This window comes from Notamacropus eugenii, chromosome 6 (genome assembly GCF_028372415.1).
Source record: "Notamacropus eugenii isolate mMacEug1 chromosome 6, mMacEug1.pri_v2, whole genome shotgun sequence".
NCBI lineage: Eukaryota > Metazoa > Chordata > Mammalia > Diprotodontia > Macropodidae > Notamacropus > Notamacropus eugenii.
In genome coordinates this window covers 378576245-378602934 of record NC_092877.1, presented here as the reverse complement: position 1 = coordinate 378602934, position 26690 = coordinate 378576245, and the positions used below count along the sequence as shown (strand labels likewise).

The window sequence follows — 26690 nt, the reverse complement described above, 5'->3', positions numbered from 1 at the left end:
ACTTGACCATGTTTTTGTGTACCCATTACCTGGAGGTGGGGTGGGAGTTTCAGGCTTAGGAGAGTAGAGAACAAGGCCCGACTCAGTACCGTGCAGTCCTAGGTCAGATTGGATGGAGTTCAGAATCTTCTTGAGATCCTGCCTAACCCAGTGCCCTTAGATAGGACTGAAGGGAGAGGTGTAGCCTCTGGGACACTTGTGGGAAGACTCAAGAATCCTGGGGGATTGCCAGCCCCCCTGCCTAGTAACTGCCCAGGAAGCGGAGGACTTATAAGCCATGACTTATCTAGGGTGATGGAGCTTGGAAGCACCTGCACCTGCCTGTCACCAGCCAGGAGAGCTCTGGTTGACTGACTTAAGGCACCATTATGGGGAAATGGGCCATTTCACAGCTCAAGACTCAGTGGGTATGTGCAGGCCAGGTGAGGGGTACATTTAGGGCCTGGCTTGGATTAGCCACAGCCAAGGTAGAGTGGCCATGCCAGGAGACCCCAGTGCCAGGCTTTTGGCACCACCCCTGCTAAAGGATGGAACTTGTTCTTTTAGGTATTGTCGAGGTGGAGGAAGGGGAAGTGAATGGTCAGGAGCTGTGTATAGCATCTCATTCTATTGCCCGGATCTCCTTTGCTGCAGAGCCCCGCGTGGAGCAGGTGAGAGCCCTCCTGCCCCTTTGGGCCTGACCCCTCTGAGAAGCCCCCCACAACGCCCCTTGGATTACCCAAGGGTATATCTGTAAGACTTGTCTCCTAACTGGCCCCAGAATTGGGGCCTCAGCCATGCCCTTCTCTCCTCATTCTCACCATCCCTGGGGGCAGAGAGGATTACATCCCTTATCTTCTCTCTTGGAAGGTTCTTTCTGGTGTCCCACCAAACCTGTCCCCAGGATTTTTAACATGTCTGACATGGGCAGTCCCTGAGCTGTGATAAAGGGACAGCAGCAGGGGCTGCATCAGAGCCCTGGAACGAGAGTCAGATTTTATCAGGATTTATTTGGAAACGGGAGCCCATGCAGCGCTGCTGTGGATTCCGGCCATTCATCTTCTCATCCTTGTTTCTTCCAGAGCTGTATGCATTTTTCACTTGATTACAAGCCATGTTTAGGAAGTAAACCCAGACTCTGGGCACTCAGTTCCCTGGGGAGCAGGCACTATCTTTATTTCCACATTTCAAGGAGCGACGATGTCGTTAGCATAGCTTCTCTCTCCAGTGTGTCGGCCCCAGCAGGTCCAGACATGGCAGCCAATGTCAGAGAGCCACTGGATGGGGCCTCCGGGCCTCTCCAGCTTGGGGGTCACCTGGGGAGGATGGGGCCAGAGAGACCTGGGGTTCTTGACTGTGCTGGGGGTGCAGAAGGCATCCTAAAAGTGCGAGTGTGACTGAGTGCCCCTCAGCTGGGCTGGTCTTCCTTAAGGTGCGATTTGTGGAGACATCAACGAGTAAGCAACATCCTTGGAAAACTGGTGCTTGTTTTATTTACAGAAAGTTCCCACAAAGAGGAAAGTCAGGGTCCCCTCTGGACTCTCCTGGGCCTCACTCACCTTTATTTCGCCCTGGCTTTACCCACTTCTTTAGCGATAGCTTTTTGCTTCTGTCATCGACACTTCCCTCTCTTTCTTAGAAAGAGCCGCCCTTCATAGCAGCGCATCACCTCTGCCTCATGCCATGCCTGGAGTTCCCCACCTCTGCAAAGAAAGGGGAGCCCCCAACCTGTGGGATCCCTCCTCTGGGACCCCCTTGGGCCATATCATTTCCCAGTTTTCTGTTTCTACCTCCCATGATTTCTCAAAGTGACAGGAAGGATAAACAGTTCCACCTCCCTGAGAGAAGAGGGATATTCCCAGGCGAGGTCTGAGCCTGGCGGCTGCTCCCTGTGACTCAGCTGAGCTGAGCATTTCTGTGGGTGTCTGACTGAGCCCATACAAGGGCATTCTTCTCTCCTGGGCTCTTGAGGGAGGAGCCGGGAGGAGGCAGAGTTGCTTCTGTAGTGAGGCTCTCCTCCGTGGAAGTCCCCTGAAGAAGCCGGAGGAGTCAGGGAGTGTCTTAGAGTGGGGTCAGATTGGCAGGGCTCCCTGGGCTGTCCTGCCCTTGAAGACTCATGTCAGACCAAGAGGTCCTCAAAAGCAGAGACTGTTTGGTTCTTGTCTTTTGGCCTGTGTATCCCCAGCTCTCAGCACAGCAGCCACCATCCAGGAGGTGCGTCCCTGCAGAAGCTGTCCCCTTGAGTTCCGAGCCAGGCTGCATGTTCTGCCTGTCACTCCAGCCAGGAAGAGCTTTCCTTTTCCTTCTGGTCAGTCAGTGGTCATTCCCCCATTCCTTTAGGCCCTTCCACAGAGGACCATCATCCTCGAACTTGACCTTTTGCATGTGGAAGGGGTCTGCCCAGACAGAGTCCCATAGAACCTGCAACGGTCATAGCTCAGACAGCTTCCATGAGATCGCGTTTGTAGTTGGAAATGATGTCTCCTTGTTTTCGCCTTGGATTTTTACCATATGTAGGTAGATAAATGTTCGTGTCTCTGTTTTATTGATGGAGAAACTGAGGCTCTAAAAAGTGAAATGAATGGTGTGGCTAGGAGAAAATGATGTGCCCAGTGTGCACCATCCTGAGTGTCTCATGGACTCATCTCTAGCCTCCCTGTGCTTCCCTTCAGGGGAAAGCAGGGGGCCCTTCTCTTTCCCAAGGTCAGTCCTGCTTCAGGGGCCCTTCTGTCTCTCCATGGGTTTCTTGGATTGATTTCTGGCATCCTCAGTCTCTCCTATGTTTTGGGTTCTCTTCCACCTACAAATGCACAGGGATCATGCTATCTTATCACTATCAAGTTCCTGAAAAGAACTTTTCCATTGACTGTTTTTGTTTTTCACCAGTGGCCCCTCACTGCTGAACTAAAATGGTGCTGGCTGGGAGCTCCTAACTGTGAGGTGGACTTCATCCCTCCTCCCTGGTCTTGCCTATGGCTTTCTCCCCCTTCCTGGGTGCTGTCTTTCTCTTGACTGCCCGGCACCCATCTCCCTTGGCTTTCCTCCTCTCTAGTCACTTGGACCTCTTCATTGCCCATCTTTGGCAGCCCCCAGAGGCCTTGCCTGGACCTTCTTTTCTCCTCTGTCTTTGTGAGTGGTTCAGTTACCACCTCTATTCCATTGTTTCCCAGACTTGGCTCCACTGAGGCCTCTAGAATCTCCTTCCCTTGCATGGGACTTCCCCAGCTGATGATGCCCACATCCACAGGCCTCAGACCCTCCCAGCCTTCCTGTAGGCCTGGGTCCATGGCCCATCTTCCACTAAACTCAGCCCCATCCTAGGCATAGAGTTCTAAGCTCCTGGTTATACTATGTACTCCTAGACCCAAGTAGTTCCCTGGTCCTACTTCTCTACCCAATTCCTCCTTCCCCTTTGCCAGATCAGCCAGCCCACCAGGTACCTAACAGCCTGTCCTGGACTCAGAAATGGGAATCCCACTGAGGACATTTGTCATCATTTGTCCATACTATTATTTTATCTTGTCTTACTAGCATAGAACCAAGGTGGATCTATAGACAGTCTCTGGTCTGCTTCTCCTTTCCTAACTCAGAAGTGATCTTGCTTGTCCCTTCTGCCCTTTGGCCAGAAGAGAGACTTGTCCACCCACCCCCTAAAGGATGTTCTTCCCTGAGGGTGTTGTGGGTCATGTCTGTCCATCTCTCTCTACACAGCTCTTAACACTGTTTCCAAGGGATGGAGAGTGGGGGCCCAATTCTGTTTTTCCAAGTTACTTTAAAACAGGCTGGGTGTGCCCGGCTGTCACTCTGCCTGGTGTGATTCAGCACTCCCACACCTGTCTGTGACCCCCCAATAACTCCTGCCTCTCATCCCCCGCCCCCACACCCCCTTGTCAGACACATCTGTGGGGCATTTTCTTTAAAGAACTTAAAGCTAAAATGACCTTGTAAATCAGAAGCTGTTTTTGAACTTTATGTTTGGCTTCTGTTCTCTTCCTTGGGGATCCTGCCTGGCAGTAATAGCCAAAGCAGTCAAGGAAAACCGACCCACCGAAGGACGGTATGTGTCCAGCTATATAGATACCCCTCCCCCTCCTACAGAGGAAGAGGGACCCACCTGCCTCTTTTTCTTTCAATCCTGGTTCTTCTTGATTCACTCTGCATCCATTCAGACACATCCTGTGTGCTCTCTGCTGTGCATGCACAATGATGAGCAGTCATTCTCCTGGGCAGGGACATGTCCTTGGATTTTACTTAGTTTTTTACCTCCAATATTTTGGGTCACCTGGGGCCTTTCTTTGGTTTTGGGGTTTTGGGGTTTGTTTTTTTTTTTTTTGTGAGGCACCTGCAATTAAGTGACATGCCCAGGGTCACACAGCTAGTAAGTGTCAAGTGTCTGAGGCCAGATTTGAACTCATGTCCTGCTGACTCCAGGGCCGATACTCTGTCCCCTGTGCCACCTAGCTGCCCCTGTGGCCTTTCTTTGTCTTTGCTCTTTGGCCCTGGCCAGCTGGTGGGCTGTGTCCAGCAGCAGGGTCACTAGCTCACCGACAAATCTATCTTTTTAAAAATTCTTTTATTTTTATGAATTTGACAAACAGCAAACATGAACATTGCCGTGTACACAGAATCAGAAAGGAAATGGATATGCAAAATGGATTTCCCATAGCGTTGTTTGGGTTTTTTTAGTACTTATGATATTCAGCACTGCACAGTTCATGAGTGCCCCCCTCAGACCTCCCTGCTGCCCCTTCTTCACATTAGTGAAATAGATCATTCCCCCTTATTGGGCATCATTGTGACCACCCTCTGCTGCCTACCCAGAACTCTGCCCCTGCCTGCCTCCAGCTGTTGGGAGCTCAGACTGCATTAAGAAGGCAGAGGGTCCAGGGGTTGGCCAAGGCAGCTCTTGCCTGTAGGTACTCTGCCTCTCCTAAGGTAGCCAAAGGTGGTCGTCACCGTCTTGGGCTGCCATGTTGTATTGTTGGCTCATACCGAGGATATTCTCTCTCTCTCTCCCTTTCTCCCTCTCTCTCTCTCCCTCCCTCCCTCCCTCCCTCCCTCCCTCCCTCCCTCCATCCTGGTCACACTCCCAATCTTGTATTACTGAAGTTAGCTATTGAACTTTGAGTACAGATATTAGATTGGTCACTTTTTTTTTCTAGATCAGTCCCTTTTCATTTGCTTCTTAAAATTTTAAGTTACTGTAAAATTTCATCTTCTTATATTTAACTCGGTCAGTGTTCTCTCCTCACCTGCCATTTTCCGTGCGCAGTCTTGAAAGTACCAAATGATCAGTCATCCTGTCCTCTAAAACCTTTGTAGTGTAGACACCATGTTGTTCTTGAACCAGGTGAAGACGGAATTCAGAGGCTTCAGTGTGTTTCATTTCGAGCCTGCCTGCCCGCTGTCGAAGCCTTCCTCTGGTCTCTGAGGACACACATGGCCTTCACTGTGGTCTCGTCCATGCTAGTGTTGCTTTGATTTGGATGAAGTAGATAACAACTGGTTTTTATGGTGTCTGCCATGTGTGCTGCGCTAAGCGCTCTGCACATCTCACTTGATCCTCACAGCAGCACTGGAAGGCAGATGCGGTGATTATCTTCTTTTTACAGTTGAGGAAACAGAGGCAGGGAGCGGTTCAGTGACTTGCCCACATTTGAACATTTCTGATCCGGGGAATGAATGGTAGACCTGTGCCTGGTGTAGTCCCCTCCACCTTGAGCTCCTGCTTGGAGTTTTGTATCTGCCAGAGGGGCAGCTGCCGCCTCCTGGACTAGGAGTAAGCCTGGTGGGTTGTGGTTCTTGAGCCCCCACCAGTGTGCTCCCCATTAACACCCAGCAGTAGACTCAGTGCTTGACAAAGGCATTTCCTTAAGAGTTTCAAAACATTCCTTCTTTAAATCCTTTGTATACTCTTACATATACGCAGAGTCCATTGAGGAGGAATGGGCGCACACTTAAAGCACATGGGCATGACAGCTCCCAGCTCTGAAACCGCAGGGCCCCCACATCCCTTCATTCTCTCCTTCCAGGCAGAAAGTGGCATCTGAGTTAGATTGCTCATTCTGCAAGCAGGCTGTGTCACTTTACTGCTGGGGTAGCCCCTCACAGTACATGGAGTCTCACCTGGGTGAGTCTCCTCAGCTAGCCTGCTCTACTGCTAAGCAAGACTGGGTCGGCTCCTTATAGCCAAGCAGCAGCCTTCCCCACTTTCTGCTTCAGACTTGGTTGACGCTGTCATCTGAGATCTCAGGGCTGTTTCAGAAAAACAGATTTTTGTTTAGGACCGGGAGAAGCTTCTCTACCTCCTGGGCTAGGCCCTGAGGGTGTGTGTGTATTGTCTGTGCTGTGTGTTTTATATGTGTGTGTGTGTGTGTGTGTGGTGTAGTATGTGTGTGCTGTGTGTTTTATGTATGTGGGGGTGTGTGTGTGTTTTATGTGTGTGTGGTGTGTTTTATGTATGTGGGGGTGTGTGTGGGGGGGTGTTTTGTGTGTGTATGTGTGTGCTGTGTGTTTTATGTATGTGTGGGGGGTGTGTTTTGTGTGTGTGTGGTGTGTTTTATGTATGTGGGGGTGTGTGGTGGGGGGGGTGTTTCATGTGGGGGGGTGTTTTATGTGTGTGTGTGTGGTGTGTTTTATGTATGTGGGGGGGTGTAGGGGTGTGGGGGGGTGTTTCATGTGGGGGGGTGTGGTGTTGGGGGTATGTGTGTGTTTTGTGTGTGTGTGTATTTCTACCTTCTGGTCCCTAGCAGGTGGCAGTATAGAGAGGAATCATTTCTTTTCTTTCCTTTGACTCACCTTCCTGACTGAGGTCTCGTTCACTCAGTGAGAGACCCAGCTGTATCGCCTGTAACTCTGCCTTCTCCTCTTTCCCTCCTGGATTCTCTGGTTTCCTTCAAAACTCAGCTCACATCCCACCTCCTGCAGAAAGTCTTTCAGGTCTCCCTTGTTCCGTCCTTCAGAGTGTGAGTGCCTTCAGGGCAGGGATCAACCATGTGTTTGCTCTCCTCTGCCTCCCCAGCATTTAGAGCTGTACCCGGGCATAGTCAGTCCTTTAAAAACGTTTGTTGTTGTAACTGCTGAAGGAGTTGCCTTGTGAGAAGATGAAAAGTCATGTTCGCTTCTAAGGAGCTAGTGACCCAGTGCATGTCATTAGGGGGTGGGCCACCCACCTTATTTCCCCCTTCCTTTTTGTCTGCAGATCATGCAGGCGTACACAAAACTATTTTTCCAGATTCCAAATTGATCATTTAGTTTTACAGATGAAAAAATAGGCTCAGAGAGGCTAGGCTGAGATTATGCAGCTAGAGAGGAAAAGTGTTTTCAACTTCAACCTGAGGGTTGGCTCAGTGATGGGTCGGGGCTGGCCTTGCTCCCTTTTCCATTCTCCGTAGACCAGATTCTGCCTCAGCAAGCCTGAGTGGCTTGGAGTGGCCTCTTCATGTTTCTCTGAATGGATATTCCAAGATGGACTCGTCCAAGCTTGGAAGCCAGCCTTGGGGCCTGCTGGAGTAGAGCCAGCAGGCAGCTGGGGGATTTGCTGAATCAGAGAAGATGGCCCCGGCTAAAATTTAGTCCCAGGACGATTGGCACAGGCCTGCCTTCTGACCGGCGGACATGGATTGTTTGCATAGGTTCCCACAGTGGGCCACTTTTGAACTCAGGCCCACCTGACTCCAGTTCAACAGTCTGTGCTCTGTGGTGCCACCTCGCTACCTATATAAAGCCTTCATTCGGTTTAATCAAAAAGTATGCTCCTTAAAGCCTTTATGTAAGTGCCAGGGGGAATTTTTATCCCCTCCTTCCTCATATGTTAGACAAAGCTCAAGAGTTATAGGAGGTTTTATTACCCCCTGGGAATCTTTTGATTATTTTTTAAAGTAAAGTAAACTTTTATACCACTCTGATACAGTTTAAAGTACATTTCTTTTCATTTTAATGAGGTTTTGTGTAGAATATTGTGATGCCTGAGCTGACTGAAAATTAGCAGGTTAGCCTGATTTGAAAGAAGAGAGAAGGCCTTCTTCGTGTGTGCTCATTGGTCAGTTATTTAATACAACAAATATATCACTAGTGGAGAAGTGGAAGGCTAATGAGACACAGTCCCTAAGGAGTTTACAGCTGAGGGTCCCAGGAACGTGTACTGTGGAGGCACAAGGGATTGTGGAGTGTTGTCCTGTGGCACAGTGTGCACTTTACAGATGTGACAGCCGGATCTCTCTGTACCCACGTACTGTGCATTCTTTTCTCCCCTAGAAGTTTCCTGTTCTTGATCACTTTGGGAAAATTCCTTTCATCTCTTCAAATCCGGCACAATATCCTCTGGGGTTCCCACTGGCTGGAGTACGTTCCTTTATCTTGTGCTGTCTTTATGGCTTGGGCTTTCTGGCACTCTGTGCTAGTGTGGTTTTCAGGAGGTGTTGGGGATGGAGAGCCCTGGGATCCAGTCCAGCCTCAGGCACTGCCTGCTGGTCACCAGCCTCTCTGGGTCCGTTTCCTTGTCTGTCTGTGAAAGGAGGGGCTAGACTTGAAGCAGGTCTAGGTCCTGACCCTATGATGAATCGAGTCTTGCCCCAAAACCTTGATTCTGGGTCTTGCTGCTTCTTGGCTGTTTCACATCCTCAGCTTCTCCGTGTCCTGAACTGAGCCACAGGCTTCCATTAACCCTTTTAATGCAGGAATTCTTAGTTGGGTCCATGCACTCACTGTTTTGTAATAATTTGAAAACTCAGCATAACTGGTTTCTTTTTGCAATCTTACGCATTTTCTCCGTTTATCCATTTTTCTGAGAATTTTATCTCATTTAATCCCCTCCACAACCCTGGGAGGGAGACGCTATTATTATCTTCATTTTACAGTTGAGGAAACTGAGGCAAACAGAGGTTAAGTGACTTGCCCCAGGGGTCACACAGGCACTTCGTGGACCCCACCAGCCACACTGTCTAAGGGGGCCACGGGCCTCACCAGCCTGGCTGCCTGAGTGAGAGTCAAGACACATAACAGTTAGGAATTGCTGCCTTAGCGTGACAGCCACTCCTTCGATTTCCCATTCGATTTTATTTAGGTTCAGCTTCCATCTTTTTTGATGTTTCAGCTCATGATTCTGCAGTACTTTGGGCCTTTGGTTTTCTTATATTGCCAAATTTATTTATATACAGGTCAAGAAAACTTTTCCCTTTTCCACCTGAGTTCATTTGTTACCTGCAGGTTCTGGTTTTTCTCTCAGGTTTCTCCTCTAGCTCTTGGTGTCATGTACTTGGTGGGCAGTGGGGTCAGTATCCTGAGAAGCAGTTATGCATGCAGGTGAGGAGGCTGGCTGCCAGGCTGTGAACCTGCCCACTTTGCTCCCAAGCTCACCCACAAAACCCCTTCCTGCTGCTGCCACCACTCATGCCACCTTGTCCCTTCCAGGCCTCCTACCTGTGCCCCCAGGCTGCATCAGCCCCACCATGCCTGCCCTCTCCAGTGCACCAAATTGCAGCCTCCCAGATGGAGCCATTGTTTTCCTTTTCCTTAGGTTTTCTTGGTTCTTGTTTTGGCTTCTGTTGCCTCCAGAGGGAGGCCTTGGTGGAGCTGGTTCCTGGCTTCTCTTGGTTCCGCCCACCTTTTTTCCTGTAGGTTAGGTTAGTAGCACAGTTGGCCTAAGGGAGAGTTGCTTCGGAGGCCTCGGAATCCTGCCTTCTCTTTGTTACTGGGAGGATTTCTGAGAGGGAATGTTGTTTGTTAACAAGATTAAAATCCACATTAGGCCCACAGAGCTATTCCACACCAGCTGGGGCTGTGGTCTGTTAGGTTTCTCCACCCCTCCCACCCCAGAAGAGAAAGAGAAGAGGGAGATAGGAGAAGCTGGGATATCTGCCTCTCTCTGATGGAGCTGCCTAAAGTCCCCTTCGGTGAATCCATTCCTTCCCTGGGCCCCTCCCTGAGATGGTTCAGAAAAGTGTCCTAGGCCCTTCTCATTGAGCCTGCCTATCCCTGCACACGGCTGAAATGGAGCATGCCCCTGAACAGTGGTAACATCTTTATGCAGGGGTGTAATCTCTCTGTTCTTTCTGCACTGAGCAAGTCTAAGGGAAAGTGACTGTCTTGCTGTCAGTGGACAAAACCTGTTGTCTATGTGCTCCCTGAGTTCTTTGGTCATGGTTGACTGTTGGGCAGAGGGACCAGATGGACTTTTGGACTCTAGTCTAGTATCTGTTCCATCCCTATCCAAGTATCACAGGGAGGGGAAGCTTCTTAGGAAGAGGCAGATTCCCAAGGATGGCTCTTGGTTTGTTTCCAAATGTACAGCGTTCTAGCCTGACTCCGGAGAAACCCTCACCCACTCTGTTCTGGAGCATCTCGCCTCCCCATGGCAACTCGCCATCCCCTTGGGATCTTTGCAGACAGGCCAAGGGCCCATTTGTAATGGCTTGGAACCAACTGGACCAAATGTCTCATGCAGCATCTCTGTTCCATCTGGTCAGTCAGAATGTTGCTGTCTGTCTCCTGATTATTTCCCCCCACCCCTCCTCTTCCTCTTAGATCTCAGCCCCAGGCAGCCCCAGGCAGCCCCAGGCCACCCCAGCTTGGAGATACACCTGCCCCAGGAGCCCGGCTGACAGCATTACGCTGTGCTGAGGGCAGGGCAGGAGCTCCCTGATTTCAGTGGACTTAATGAGTGGGAGGATATTGAATGATGAAATGCCTTTAGAGGTGGAAATTTGTTCCCTGGCTTGAAACTCCCAGTGGTGGGTGGGCAGCCCTTTGGAACAGACCCATCTTCAGGTGATGGAAACAAGCAATGAGCGTGGGTTTCTCCTAGCGAGGTGTGCCGCTGTTTCTGTCTTCATTTAAAATCTCTACTGGAGCATTTATCCTTTCGGGGAAAGGCAGGCTGGGAGGTCCATCCTGCTGCTGAATCTTGGGTGGCCTGCCTGCCTCAGGGCATCACCTCAGACCTTCGTGAGCCATTCATTCGTGTCCAATTCTTTGTGTCCTGTGGACCATATCACACTAATATTGTTTGTCAGGTTTTCTTGGCAGAGACACTGGAGTGGTTTGCCTTTCCTTTTCCAGTGGATTAAGGCAAACAGGTTAAGTGACTTGCCCAAGGTCACACTGTTGGTAAGTGTTTAAGGCTGGATTTGAACCCAGATCTTCCAGTCTCCGAGCCCAGTGGTCTATCCACTCTTCTACCTACTGCCCCTGGAGTCAGGAAGATCTGAGTTCAAATCTAGCCTCAGACACTTAATAGCTGTGTGGCCTTGAACAAGTCACTTAACCCTGTCTGCCTCATTTTCTTTATCTGTCAGATGAGCTGGAGAAGGATATAGCAAACCACTCCAGTATCTTTGCCAAGAAAACTCCAAATGGTGTCATGAAGAGTCAGGCCTGACTGAAAAACAATCCGACAACAACTCCCTGGCTGCAGGCCCAACACTCTTATCCATTGAGCCACCTGGCTGCCCTCTTTATTGAAGGTTGGCGGGTAGGCTGGATGGCCTGCCTCCTGAAGCTGTTGGCTTGCCTTGCAAATGAACCTTCCAGAAGGGTAGTCTTCCTGAAGTATCCATAGCCAGGGACTGGTGTATGATTCCTCCAACTGAAGCTAGTTAAGAAACCTCTGTTCCCTCTGTCTACCTTCTCTGGTTCTGGGTGGCCTGGCATGTATACGCTGCTGTTTCTCTTTCAAATCCCCCCAGCTTCCTCTCTTTGAGGCCTGATGGCTTAGGTTCTGGGTCACAGCTAAGTGACTTAGTTACAGGGTGCGAGGCTGTGCTGTGGCATCTGGTATGCCAGCTCGCTGAATCTTTCTGCCAAGAGACGAAAGCTACCCTAGGACTTTGAGGAGGGTGTGGGAGCAACTGGATCCCATTAAGGAAAAAGCACTGAATTTTCCCAGTGCTCCCCAACCCTCAGCGTGAGCACCGTCAGAACTCACTTTCCAGTAGAGTTGTCAGGATACGGCATATGTTCCTCACATCAACACTAGGTGGTGTGCCCCTCTTCAACAGAGAAGGAAACAAAGGTTCCATGAGGTCACCTAGCTATTCAGTGTCTGGGGCAAGATTCAGCCCGCACATTCTGCCCACTGTACTAGTGGACGCTGAGTGCCTTCTGTGGCTTACCACAGGTGGAGACATCTCATCTCAATGTCATCTGCACAGGAGAGTGCATGCAGCCAGTTCGTCACCATCATAGGGGTGGGGCCCAGATTTTCCCAGCCTGATAGCTCCCTCCACTGGCTTCTGCTCCCCAAACCCATTTCAGGCTCCTCTCGGACCCTTCCAGGCTGATATCTTTACCTTCCCTCCCCTTATCTGCACCCCCCACATTGCCCTGTGTCCCTTCACTCATGTAGTTCTATGCAGAACATCTGTTCATCCTCAGACTTGGTCTCTGTCATCCTGGAGTTTACCTGCTCCTGGGGAAAGAAGGGGTATATGGATCAATGTGGGAGGGGACTGGAGCAGCGAAATGAGCAGAGAAGGTTTTATCGAAGTGATAAAGGAAAAAAAGGGTGAGGGCAGGTGGTGATGAGGAACAGATGCCTTCCCAAGCCAAATTCAAGCTGCTTCTTCCATGGTTGGCTGAGGACCTTCCCCATGGTTTCCTCTCTCTTGTCTTGATCTCAGTCGCCATGTGTATGGGAATACGCTACCACACCGCATTGCTTCCCGGGGCCTTGGGACTCTTCTTTGACCAGTTGGATTCTGACCCACCACCCAAGAAGTGTTCTTTGCTCCCTTCCCTTTGGGTGTCTTGGTGTGTTGGAAAAAGCTTCCATGGAAGCTTGTTAAACAAGAGAGCCTTCACTGTATTGACGTCCTGGGCAGCCTTCAAATAAAGTCTGCCCATCACTGATTAACCTCTTCCTCTCCTCCCAGACCACTCCCTTGAAACAAAACCCAACCCCTTAGAGAAAATGGTGAAGTGGGAGGCCTCAGACAGTGGAAAACCTTCCCCATTGGGACCATCTCATTTACTCTTGTAAAGGTGAATGGATTCTTCTCATTTGGGGAAGGCCACCTAGGTGAGAATCCTCGTCCACCCTCGTACCCTTCAGCAGGCTTCTCTCTTGATTTTCAAGCCAGCATCAGCTGACTCCTATGAATTGTGACCCTAGCTGGGTTGGCTGCTCTTGGGGGCATCCCAGACATGACAAACTTCAAAAGCTCTGAGTGAAATGAAGGACCCCCTCCCTCCAGAAGCCTTTTGCCAGCTCACTTTTCTGAGTTCTAGGTCAACTGAGTGCCCCATTGATCCTATAGATTACTTAACTTGTTCGGTCATTGTACTCACCATGTAGGTACGTATTGTAGAAACACAAAATGAATCTTTTCTACGATGTGGTAGGAGACTACAAGGCTGCCTCAACTTGAAATTCTCCTTTGGAGAGGAAGAGGATCCCGAATAGTTTTAGCCAGAAGAATGTCTAATACTGAAAAGTCTAAGGAAAATGAATCCGTCCTTTTGACTGCTATGAAACGATAAAGAAATAAGAAAAGCACCAAGAATTATCTTCTCTGGGTCATGAGGTGGAGTCTGTAGAGTGGGAAGGATCCTCCAGAGCTCTGCCCCATGTCAGTGAACCAGTCAAGGCTCCCCTTCTCCTTATTCCCCCAGTTGTGCTTTCTGTTCCCCAAAGAGAGCCATCAGGACCTTTCCACTAAGCAGCCCTTCAGACCTGTCCCAATTCACACCCTGGCTTTACTGGGCTTTGTAGTCTGGACCTTCTACATATGGGCCACGAAGTGTGTCTTGCCTTGGGAGACTGGGGAATGACCCACAAGGGAGTTATATGAGATCAGTGAGCATCATTGTTGCCTGTGGATTTGGACTCTGTCACACCCCTCCCTCTGATCCCCTTGAGGTTGGACCAATGGTATTTGGAATGTCAAGAGTGTAGAAAGGCAGTGTGTGCAAGCCTTTTTCCCCTTCCTCTCCCCCTTCCCGCATTTCAACTGAGACTCTTTGCTCTCTTTTCAAGGCTGGGGGTCATTTTGTCTCTAAGGATTATAGACTCCAGAAGGGTCTTACGTAACCCTTTGGAGAGCAGTGTAGTTCAGTCAGTGCAGCTAGGAGAACTTCACCATCTTGGTTGGGGGGAAGGGGGGGGCGGGGAGTTAGGTTTGAATGTTTCCAGTGGTCCTGGGAATAGAACAGAAAGCCCTTGGTTTGTTTTTTTGACTCCATACTCTTCCCTCCTTCTCCTTGCCCTCAAGGAAAAAGTAAAACCCATCCTGACTTTTTGCAGGATGTGTAGGCATTCTGTTAATAGCAGCCCGCACTAGGCAGTGGGCTGCCCATAAACTTTATCGTCTTGCCTGGTTGTTTTAATTTTCTTAAAATTTATGCTAAGATTTGTTTGGAGGGTTTGGCCCATTTTTCTTGCAGAGATTAAGTGTCTTCCACTTGCCCCAGGTGGTGGTTAGCACACCCAGTTACAAAGCATCACTCTATGGCAGTGTCTGAGTGGCTGCTGGTAAGGGTAGATGGGCCCCTCAGGCCTCTGATCAAAGAGGAGGTTGAGGCTGGAGTGAGGGGCAGGTGAACTCCCACCCATTAGCACTTGTGGGGGTCTTGCCCTGTGGGACCTGACTGATCTACAAGGACTGTGCTCTCCTGCTGCACATGATTTGCTCTGTGGGTTGCTTAAAAAAATTTTTTTAATGAAAAAAATTGAGAGAAGAAAGGGAAAAAACCAGAATTTGGAAAATACATGTCCCAGTATAGAGGTAGAGCTATCCCACTGCCTTGGTCCCTGCCCCTCTGCTCCCCAAGAGGAGCTGACTAGAACCTGGTTGCTGTTTTAAATAAAAATAAAGACAAAGCATAAAACTTCCTGTTAGGGGACAATCGATTGATCAGTCAACCAACAGATCATAGGAATTAAAGTTGGAGGGTGCTTCAGAGGCCATCTGGTCCACCTTCTACATTTTATAGAGGAGGGAACTGAGGCCCAGAGGGTGAAGGATTGGTCACCAAGCCAGTAAGGCCCCCATGCAAAAGAGTAGCCTCAGAATCACAGAAAAGTCTAGGTGTGAACTGGAGACCCAGTTCCTCCCAAAAGCTCCGTGGGGGCATTGGTGTGGAGCAGAAAGTCTTTCTAGAAAGATCTTTCCACCTCCTCATCATTGAACCAGTCCTCAGCAGGCAGCACCTGAGCCCAGCTCCACCTGCCAGGACTGGAGTTTGGTGACAGGACCTTCTAGAGCCCAGGAGGAGCCTGGGTGAGACTTGAGAGTGTGTCCAACCAGCCTGTTACTCTCTAATCATGTGAAGGGTTGTCACTGAGAGGCAAAGGGCCTCGAGGCAGCCATGTAAACAGTGCCATTAGGAAAGGACAAGTATTTTTTCAGCTGTTTGTTTTCAGAAGAGTAGAAAGCCTTGGAATGTATGAAACGAGGCACAGAAATGTACCACCAACATTGTGTGGCTTTCTGGTTTTGAGAAACCTAGGGGAGGGGAACGTGCCCAAATCATGACCCTGTTCGGGAAACTTTTAAAGATTCCTTGAAGTTTTCTCTGCTCCACACAGTGATCAGTGGCATTTTAAATATGAGCTCCACCCCCTCCTGCTCCCACTGACTCTCCCAGAGTCGGGGCAAAGGTGGTTGTGTAACAAAAACCAGCTGTGCAGGGATCCGAACCAAGTCTGCTCTGAATCAAGTGAAAGGCCGATGCTGAATGTCTGGAGTCTGTGCGGGCTGACCGCGTGGCTCTGGATCAACTGGGGGCGGTCTGCCCTCTGGGGATCTTTAGCTCTTCCCCCTGTGGCCCCCTGGGTGCGATATACCTGTATAGTCCCTTTGGACCACTCTCTCTCTCTGTCTGTGTAGAAGTGTAAAGAAAAAAATGGGAAAGATCAACAGGTTTTTGGTGCTGTGCGGTTTAGATTGTAAAGAGGATGCGGGTCATTTCGATTCTGTATAAAATGTTTCAGAATTACAGAAACAACGTGGGAATAGTTGATTCAGGGCTTCTGTAGATGCTCAGGAATCCTGCAAGGTGAGAGAGAGAGAGACTGACTTCCTTCCACAGTGGGCACGTTCCCAGATCTTCTAAATAAGTCCCGATGGTTTTCCCAAGAAAAGAGATGTGTTATCTCTTCAGCGTGGCTGGGAGATGCTCAGCTGCAGCTGGGTCGGGGTTGGAGGTGCTGGTTTCCCCAGGAGCCCGTTGGACATCTGCGCCAGCCAGAGTGGCCACCCACGAGGGATGGGGAAGGGGAAAGGGGCAAGGAGAGAAGGAAACCAGTGGTCTCTGAAGGGTGCCCTTCCCAAGGGTTCCGAGTGATGCGACTTTTCTTTCTCGTTCAGATCATGCGAAAGTTCCGACTGAACGCAGAAGGGAGGCTGGAGCAGACGGTCTCCATGGCAACCACCACCCAGCCCATGACTCAACACCTGCACATCACCTACAAGAAAGTGACACCTTAAGGGGCGGGGCCGCGAGGAGGAGGGGCGAGGCGGCTCAGGAAGGTGATGCAGGAACGCTCCGCTCCTGGGGACAGGGGGTCCTGAATGTGCCCCCGGCCCGGCAAAGAAACCAAATAAAACCCCTTTATTTTTATGGCTGTGCTTTTGAGCGTCCGAACGTGTCCCTTGTATGTTTGGTCCAGGGGGGATCTGCAGTGGTTGGGTGCGCTTCTGCAACGGTGCGCATGGTGCCTTCCTGCGGATTCCAGGAGTATGGCGGCTTACATGCTTACAGGTGGATCGATAAGATGGATTCCTCACTTCCCTTTAGAGAGAAAACAAGGTAGTGCACTGTGATAACGGCATTCACCTTGCTGTACTTGAAAAGTGCCAGATTCTGGTGAGTCAGAGAAAGTTGGAATATAAGTATTTGCTGAGTGGGGTCTGAAGCACCTTGGTACCGTCAATCAAGGGACAAACAATTTAAATAATTAATTAGTGTCCTTTGTTTTCCTGTCACCTAAATTTCCCCTATATCCCTCCCTCTCATTGGAAGCCATCGCTTATAGCAAAAGAAAAAAACGTTTGAAAGAAATAAATTTCAGCAAAACTGATGGGTGATTTTTTTTAAAACTGCCATTATTTTCAGTGTTCCATGCCTGTGGACCCACTGCTTCTACCCCGGAGGAAGTGGAGGAGGGGAAGATGTCTTCTTAGAGGCTCTTCTTTGGCACCAAACTTCAGCTGCATTCATTAAGAATCCATATATACCAGGCATTGCTGGCACCAGGCTAACCACCCAGTCCAGTGTGTAGCCCAGACCCTGACGCGCAGTAAACACTTCAGTTAATGCTCCCTGACAAACTACGGGATGTGGGGAGGGGGCTACTCCTCGTCCTTGAAGACTTGAATGATACCATCAGCTTCCTCCCTTTGCCATCTCACCAGTCCATGCCAATACCAACATGTGTGGTCACTACATTGCCTTGCCAGTGATACTCTGAGTGAAAAAGGTTATTGGCACATGGCCGGGAAAGCCTGGTAGAGACAGATGTCTGGAAGAGTTAAGAAAGAAAGAAAAGGAAAATTCTAAGGATAGTTGGATAACCCAGTGAAAAAGGCCCAGGCTTTGGAGTTAGGGGCCCTGGGTTTGAATCCTGGCCCCACCTTGGGTCTCCAGGCCTGCACTGCTTCATATGTCAAATGGGGCTGAGGGGAGGGGGAATTAGACCAGAGGTGTCAAACACAGGCCAGAGGCCCACAACGCTCCCAAGTGTGGTCCAAACCAGATGAAAATGTAGTTCACATCTGAATTTAATGTCGTGATGTTAATAAAAAAAAGATATGTATGTGTATTTTATACACACACACATACACACATATCTACATGTGCTTTTGTGGTTTTCTAAGTCAATATGCTGCCCACAGGGATCCTTATATATGACTTCTATTTGAGTCTGACACTCCTGGACTAAACAACTTCTAACTTCATCCCAGCTGTAAGCTGATGATCTTATAATATTAGAAATGCCCCATCTCAATAGATCTCAGTGAGGAGGAGAGGTGGAATTCTTAGACAAAATTGTTCAATGAAATCTAAGATTTGTGTGTCCCAAAAGTTAGGATTTAATAACTCAAAACTGATCTGAGACCTTTGGGAAACCTGCTTATAAATCTAGAAATAGCGATAATTCAGTAACAAAGGGGACAGTGGGCATTTGATAAATTCTGAAAACTGAAAGATGAACAAATGTAACATGTCTGTACTGGGGCAGGGGGGTCAAGGGTGTATGGAGGCCTTTAAAGGACAGTGGAAGATTTAGGATAGGAGATATACTTGTCTGGCATTATATTAGGAAATGTGTGTTCATTCTTCATTGTGGAAGAAGACCATGCTGTCAGAGAAATAATGACCTGACTTGCACTTGACTTTGTTTTGAGGGAGGGCTGTGCAGGTCACCAGCCTCACTTCTCTTCCAGAGCCGTCTGAATCCAGTGACCAGCTATTCATCAGGGTGACTGGTGATGACCGAGGATGAGGCAATCGGGGTTAAGTGACTTGCAAGGTCACACAGCTAGTGAGTGTCAAGTGTCTGAGGTGAGATTTGAACTCAGATCCTCCTGAATCCTTCATTGGTGCTCAATCCACTGCACCACCTAGGGGCCCTACATTAGGAAATAAACATGAGATCAATGAAAAATGACCTCGAAAAGCAACATTGGAGCCAGGTTAGCAGAGAACTGAAAGGGAAGTGAATTTCAGTAGTTTACACAAACTGCTAGAAATATAGGTCTGGATATTTTAAAATATGGGTCTGAATATTTTTTAAAAGTGATCTAGGGTACAGGTGTGATAAGAGGATACCCAAGTGATGACTTTTTCAGTATTATTTTTTAATCTTTACATAGTCCTTTTTTTTTCCTGAAGCCCAATATAAAGGGTAAGAAGGAATTCTTGGGAATCGGAATGATAAAGTGGGAAAAGATACATTTGCTAAACAGAAAACATGTTCGAGCCCTGTCTGGAATGCTAGCTGTGTGGAAAGTTCATGAGTCTGAGCCTCGGTTTCCTTATTTGTTAAATGGAGGCAATGATACTTTGGACACCAACAAGTTGTCCTTTTTTTAATAAAGACCCAAAGAGATATGTGTAGAGTACTTAGGGCATGACAGAAATGTGAGCATTAGAAAGAAAATTGGAACCCACAACATTGGAGTTTCAGTGGGAAACAAAAATGACTTAGTCATGATTATTTTAAAAGGAACAAAACATCTACCATGTTGCTTTTCTCTTCCAGTTTCTATGGGGGAAGGAGCAGAGAAGAGAGGGCTTGAGCTGAAGGAGAATGAAACTGTGAAGGTGATTTGGAGGCAGCTGAATTTGGGAGGGAGACGAGAGACAGAATCTGGGTCGGAGAAGTTGGGAAGAAATTGAACATTTGAAGGGGAATCATCTCCAGATCCAGACTCTACTTCCATGAGACAAAGCTGAAAGATGAGGAGCAGGATTAACACGAAAGGACAAGGAGAATGCAGGAGAAGTAAGATGAGCACTGTAATTTGTAAAGGCCAATTGCTAAGCCAAACAAATTGGCGGAATAAGAAGAGGCTGGTATTAAAGAAAAAGGAAGAAGGTGGGTAGTTGTTAAGTAGTTGAAAGGAAGTTGTAACCATCAAGTTAAGAGGTAAAGGAAGACCTTGGAGATGTTTAGGTGGGAGGTGAGCTTTTCTACCATAGCAGCTGTGGCCTGGCCTCCTTCTCCTGGACAAGGCTGGCTCATCTTCCCTCAGCGTTTGTTTGCCTGGAGGAGTTTGGAGTAGTTTGTGGTGGTCTGTCTTCTATCCCCCTGCCAGCCACCAGTGACATTTAAACACTTACCAAACACCAGACAAATGGCAACGGATAATTACTTTGAAGATAGTCTTAAAAGTACCACAATTTTGTCCTAACACCCCAGAAACACAGCCTTCCCTTTCCCACCTCAGGCTCCTGGGAGAGAAATGGAGAAGGTTGCCCCACTCCCACTCAGCTTACCTCCAAAACTGCCTCCATCCATTGTCTGAGCCACTCCTTACTCCTCAGGATGCTGATGCTTTGGCTCCATCCCAGAGGGAGGTCAGGTCAGAACCTCCAGATTGATTTCCTCCAAACGAGGAGACAAAGGGCCCGAAGCCCGGAAGTGGGGCCAGATGTCAGCCTTAGACCAGAGAAGTCTCAAGTCCTCTCCAACAGCACTATTGCTTCTCACCAGATCTGTCGAGGAGGGAGTCAAGCAGAGGTTCCCCAAGACAGCAGCTGAGGAGACAGTGAGCAACCTCACCACTAAGGCCTTCAGAGGGGGTCCCCAGGTCTAGCACTGCAGACATGGGAGTGAGGCGTGTCATCAGGGCCCCATTCCATGATCCCCATGTTTCGGAGAACAGGATTGCCATTCTTGGCCAATTATCAGGGGTGTTCTCAACACATTGGCATAAAGTAAGATTCTTCAGAGGATTTGGAGCTTGGGGTCACATCAGTAGGGATGGAGGGATGCGCGGAGGCAAGATTTAAACCCTAGATCTTATGAATTTAAAATGCTTGCAGAGTTCAAGCCTTCCCGTTCCCCCCATGTAAGAGTGGATCCCATGAATGTGGGATGGCTGGGTCTCCACAAGTAGGAGGGAAGTAGCTAGAGCCCATCCTCCACCCAATGGGATAAAGAGGGATTGTTCTTGGGACCTTGGATTTCCCCTAAGGACCAAAGGCAGATAAGAGGTAGGAAGTGCAGATGAGGCTGACTGGGATGGAGCACCTCTGCTGCTCCCTTCAGAATGCAGGCTTTTTCTTCATTTTGCTTTTATTGTTTGATGAAATTAAAAAGAATGAATCCCTGTTGGGGTTCCCCTCGATCAGCAGAAAGGTGAGTGTGCCCAGAGATGAGTTTCCATGAATGAATAAAGGGCTCCTCCCTGTCGTGACTGATCCACAACTTGGAGTTGTGTTGGGAACAATAAGGCTGGTCCCTGGTTTGAATTTCACTGAGTTTTTGAGAATGAAGTCTCTGGCATTGATATCAAACATTCCACTTGGTAGAAGTAACCGTCCTAATCTGTGGCAGAGAGGCCTTCATAAACAGTAGGAGCTCTGTGCAAACAGCCTGAGGTCTGGTGCTGGAGAGCAGGCTTCCCTAGGACTGCTGCTGCCTGCTAAATTCTCGTTAAATTACCATTTATCAAACCAGAAAAATTCCCTCCTGTTTTTCATATGAAATAACCAGACCCAGATACTGTTCAGATTCTTTGAGGGGCTTATGGAAGTCTTCCTGATTCAGTGCTAACAACAGGCTAGTCTTTGGCTCATCACTCAAGGCTGGGCCACCAAGGCAAGGCTTCCAGAACAAGCGTGTTCACTGGCAAAGCCTGTGCTTGAGCCTCCAAAATGGGGCAAGGAAAGGATGTAATTGGGAGCGTCATCATCCCTTGCAGGAGATGGGCTTGAAGACCTGTGGGGGAGGGTTTATTGGGTGGGATCCCCCAGTGTATTGTCATCATCCTCCCCGTCCATCGCCCCCAATCACAGCAGCTCTAGAGAGGGCAGGGGCTCTCAACCACTTCAGCCCTTAAGAGGCCCAGTCCCACACCTCCACCTCAAAGGTTCAGTGCTCCTGGGCCTCCATAGCTCTCTAGGATGGACCATCATCGAGATTTATGGGCTCCCCAAAGAAGCCTTTGGCTGATAGCCTGGAAAATGCCAGGCTCAGGAGGACAATCATCCACCCTTCACTCTCTTATTTAAACAGGACACAGAGCTTAATTAATGCTTCACCACTGGAATGTAAAAGAATGAAGAGAGAGGACTTAATGCCAAATGAAGTCTGGGGAAAGGGCCTGGCATACCTGGAGGCCATTTTCAATGTTTGGAAGAAACTCTCCGAGGAGCTGGAAAGGACCTCAGAAGTCACTTGGTCCAATCCCCTCATTTTACAGAAGATCATAGTGAGGCCAGGGAAGATAAATGACTTGGTCAAGGTCATGCAAGTAAACATCACTGGGGAGATTTACAGCCCTGCTGTCTGCCCCCAGAGCCAGCTCCCTCCCTATTCCAAGTCAGTGTGGTCCTCAAGAAGAGGAGAGGAATAGTCTCCTCGCCCCCAACTACCCCCTTTTCAACACCAGCTTGAGTGGAAATAAACAAAGCCCTGGTCTACAGAATCAAGCAAGATTTTGACCTTCCATCAAAGTGCTGTGGCCTCTCTCCCTTTGGATGTCTCTGGGATGATTCCAGGGCTGATGACGCAGGCTTTGGAGGAGCCAGACCCGGCCTTTCCTTCTTCCTCCCTGCAGGCCCTTCCACTGCTCAGCAGCAGCTCCCTCAGAGGCGTCAGGACAAGTCGAGGCAAAGCAGGAGAGCAAGGTAACCTAGCTGGTTAGCGTTTAATTGTGCTCCGGCTCCAAGTCTGTTGTTTGTCATCCCTCACCTTGCCAAGAGGCCCTGCTGCACACCTGGCACAGGTTGGGGCATGCACTTGGTGCTCAGGCCAGGGGTGCTCAGCGACGGCTGTGGGGCGGAGACTGGCAAGGCAAGGGCCTGTTCTCACCCGTGGACTCTGCTTCGGGGCTTTTAAAGAGCGCAATTTAAAGCCGACAAGCAGACGTCCGTGTCCAAGGGCGTGCGCACGCACACACGCGCGCACATACACACACACACACACACACACACGCTTTATTTTAATCCCTTTATTCCCTTCGTCCATTCCTCACTCCATCTCAACGACTCTTTCTTGTCCACAAAATTCATTTCCCGACTCCATGACTTTGCATAGGCAAAAGCCTTTCATTATACACCAATCCCTCGAGGCAGTGCCGTGCACAAAGGAGCTGCTTTATAAAATGCTTGTTGACTGACTGACTGACTGACTCTTCATCCTTACCTAGACTAGGTTCAGCTGGGTTCCACCTCCTGGGGGAAACCTTCAATTAGCCTCATTGCTTATTTTACATGACTTAAGTGTGCCTGTTGTTGTAAACTCCTAGAGGACTGGGCTTTTTAAATTGGGGGTTTGCCTCCCCAGTGCCCAACACAGTACCTTCTGCGGCCTATACCCATGCCCAGCTTGCAACACATATAAAATGTCAGTTCTGGGTGGGGGGCGGTTCTGTTTCCTTTTTGATTGTGCCCCCGTCCTCTTGCCCTGTGCTTGGGACCCAGGAGGAGCTTCATCAGTGTCTGAGAATTGCCCATTGCCCTTGTCTCCACCACTGGAGGTCAGGCGCCCTTCCCTTGGGCCCCGGAATGTTGGCAATGCCCTCCTGAGTCCTCTCCTCCTCCAGTCTGTCCACACACACTCACCACTGCCAAGTGGACATTCTGAACACTCAGCCCTGGCCATGTCACCCTGACTCGAAGCTTGGGAATCCTTTCCTCCAGCCTCTCAGGCAGAATCAGGGAAGCCTTCTCCAGGGGCTGCTTTTCCGGTCCCTCATCCCTCCTCCATGCCCTGCATAAGCCCCCAGTCTCTTAGGATGCTTTTCTTACTTCCCACCACACCTCCTGCACCACGCTTCCAGTGATTTGTCTTTTTCCTTTGCATCGATTTCTCAGTGACTATTTACCTGTTGTGTACATGTGTGTGTTAGCTTCTCCGTGGCGGGACCATGCACAGTGCCTACGGCTCACTGATATCCCAGCCTCCAATTTGGAAAGGATTAAGAGCGTGAATCAGCTTTTGTTGCAGGTGTGGCAGAGCTGGTTGGTAATCCCTGATACCGGGGGAGATCTAGTAAGACGTCCCCTAATTAGTCTGTGATACGTTCTGCCACTGATACCTAGAGTCTGGGGGGTGGAGGGATAACCCAGCTCGAACCCTAGAAGTCCTCCCCTCCTTCCTGGGGTCCTCATGTCTTTCTGCTTGAACATGACACAGCTATGGCTGGATGCCTCAGAGCCTTTGATGTGGGCTTTCTTCAGTGTTTCTAGTTGCAGAAGCCCCATCGAGCTACTGCTGTGAACAAATGCGAGTGAGCATTTCCAAGTCCTCAGACCCTCTGAAGTTCACAAGGTCCTCCTCTGGTAAAGGAGAGATGCCAGGACTGAGGCCTCGGCTCATCCTCTCCCCAAGCGTCTGCTCAGCTTGGCCAGAACGCTTCCGCTAAGCCCATGTGCTTCCAAAATGCCCGATATGAACTAGCTCGCTGGTTCTGTACAACCCCCGCTCTGAGGGGGGGGGGGGAACCTGAGGGCACTCAGCCTACCCAGACAGATCTCCTTGCCCACCTAGTTGAGATAGTTTGGATTGCTTGATTGCTTCAATGGAAATGTCACACCTTGTTCACACCAAGTTCATGTCTCTGGTTTGATTGAGATAGGTTCTCACCTAATCAAGACATCTGGGAATAGAATCTTCTTATTTCAATTGGGGGGGCCGGGAAGATGATTTATTTATTGATTCACCCCCACCCTTATGCAGCAAATATTCAACCACATTCACACACCACAGTTCGCTTAGTCTTCCCCAATGGATCGGCAGATTTCATTTTCAGTTCGTTGCTAACACGCATGAGCGCACGCACATGCACACACACACGTTTGAGTCCTGCCTCTAAACATACTGGCTGGTAGTCTTGGGCAGTTCACTTAACCCTTTGATGCTCTAAGAGTCTAAGTAGCACAGAAAGTGCTGACCTGCATTCATTAATAGTACAGAGAGTTACCTCACCTGGAAGTTCCCTAAGCCAATGAAGTTGGCTCCATTCTTATCTCTGCTAACATTTTGGTGTTTATGTCATTTTCTTTCTAACTCTAACCTACTTATGGCAATAAGATAGATAGCTGAGTCAAAAATATGGATATTTTTGTCCCATTTTTTGCCTAACTCCAAATTGCTTTCCAGAGCATTTGTACCAAAATTGACAGCTCCTAAAAAGAGGCATTAGTGCTCATCTTCCTGCAGGAAGTGCCTCCCACAGGGGCTAGTTCCATCTTTTATTATTTCCCACCCTTGGTTGGGCGTGTGGGGAAGTCCTAGTGTTGTTGGGATTTGCCTTTTCTCAGTTGTCAGGATTTTCTCCCATCTTTTCCAGCGAGTTTGTGACCTGCACAATTCTCCAGCCTCCTTCCCTCCCAGGGCTTCATTCTCCATTGTACCTCAGCCACAGACTAACAGTCAGAGCACACCTGCTACCTTTCTATCTCTTCACCTACACTGCACCTATGCTTCATAAAGGTGTGGCCTTCAATTCCTATTCAAGGTCAACCTTTAAGCATCTACTGTGTGCCAGGCATTGTGCTAGGTACAGTGGGAGATGGGAACAAATAATGAAAAGATCGCTACTCTCAAAAAGCTTACGTTACTGGGCAATTACCCACCCTTCAGATCTTGCACCAATCAGCTTTCCGTGGTCTCTATCTGTCTTGACCACTCTGCAGATTTCAACACTAATTTTCTTTGTAGTTGTAACAAATCTTTATGCCATGTTACTCCTCTGCTCACCAACCTTCTGTGGCTCCTAACTGCTGCCCGGAAGAGACTCTAACTTCTCCACTTGGCCCTGGAACCTTTCCTCCACAAGCAGCCAGCCCTGAATTAAATCTAAAATTAGCACTTTCCATTCACTCTGTGCTCCAGACTCACTGAATACTTCTGCCCAGTGACTGTTTCATATGCTTTCCTGCCCTCATGCCTTTTCCAAGCTATTCCTTCTAACCACAATGATCGGCTTCTCTGTTCCTGATTTTTCTTTTTAATTATAAAAAACTTGTTTATTTGTCCTCAGAATATGCAGAGGGTCTTGTCTATTTCTAGAACACTGACATGTTACTTATGATAATTTCACTTGTCACTATACACAAAAACACACACACCATCCTTAGACCAGGAAACCTTTTTCATCATAGCAAGACCAGGGAATGGAGGATGAGGAGGAAGAAACTCCTTATTAGACTGCTTCTCAGTCCAAAAAACTGAATCGACCAATTCCCAACCCCAGACAGAACGTCCAGAGAACCACTGCTTTCTTCCACAATTAACCTCCCTCCCTCTGGGTCCGAGGCTTACTCAGAGGTCTCATTTCAAAGCTTCCAAGAGTTAGCTGGGCTTGAGACTTCAAGGACTCTGGAAGCTCCTCCTAAATTCACTGGGAAAGAGCAAGCATTTTTAGACGGAGAATTTTCAGAAGACAGTGAGTCATGTGTGCCTCTGGCAGACTGAAATCCTGACATCTTGGAGGCTGGCCCCTGCCTCACAGCAAAACCCCAAAGCAACTCATCTGGGCAGTACATTGGGGGTGGGGGAAGGAAGGGGTGGACTTCTCTCTGGATTCATTCATTCATTCAACAAACATTTATTAGGTGACTTATAGGGCAGCTAGGTGGTGTAGTGGATAGAGCGCCAGTGCAGGAGTCAGGAGGACCTGAGTTCAAATCTCACCTCAGACACTTGACACTCACTAGCTGTGTGACCTTGGGCAAGTCACTTAACCCCAATGGCCTCATCCTGGGTCATCTCCAGTCATCCTGATGAATATCTGGTCACTGGATTCAGATGGCTCTGGAGGAGAAGTGAGGCTGGTGACCTGCACAGCCCTCCCTCGCTCAAGACAAAGTCAAGTGCAAGTCATGTCATTATTTCTCTGATGGCATGGTCTTCTTCAGCAACGAAGGATGAACACATTAGGTGACTATGAGGTGCCAGGCAGGAAAAAAAAATGAAAACCAGCCTGTTCCCAGGGGCTTATATTCTACTCAGAAATATAAGTTACCCAGATCAGCAATGCAAGATACAAGATCATTTGAAGGGGTAGGGAGTTCTAAGAATGGTGGGGATCAATCAG

The 26690-nt window shown here is 48.9% G+C and overlaps 1 protein-coding gene across 3 annotated transcripts in view; it reads left to right on the top strand.

Moving 5' to 3' along the window:
- The window catches only part of THAP4 (THAP domain containing 4), a 56906-nt gene extending 40370 nt beyond the window's left edge, over window positions 1-16536 (top strand). For all 3 annotated transcript variants that reach the window (XM_072618762.1, XM_072618764.1, XM_072618763.1), the window contains 2 exons: window positions 547-650; window positions 16284-16536. In XM_072618762.1, the coding sequence (XP_072474863.1) occupies window positions 547-650; window positions 16284-16403 (224 nt within the window). In that variant the 3' untranslated portion in view covers window positions 16404-16536. The remainder of the gene's footprint in view (window positions 1-546; window positions 651-16283) is intronic.
- Window positions 16537-26690: the final 10154 nt, after the last annotated feature.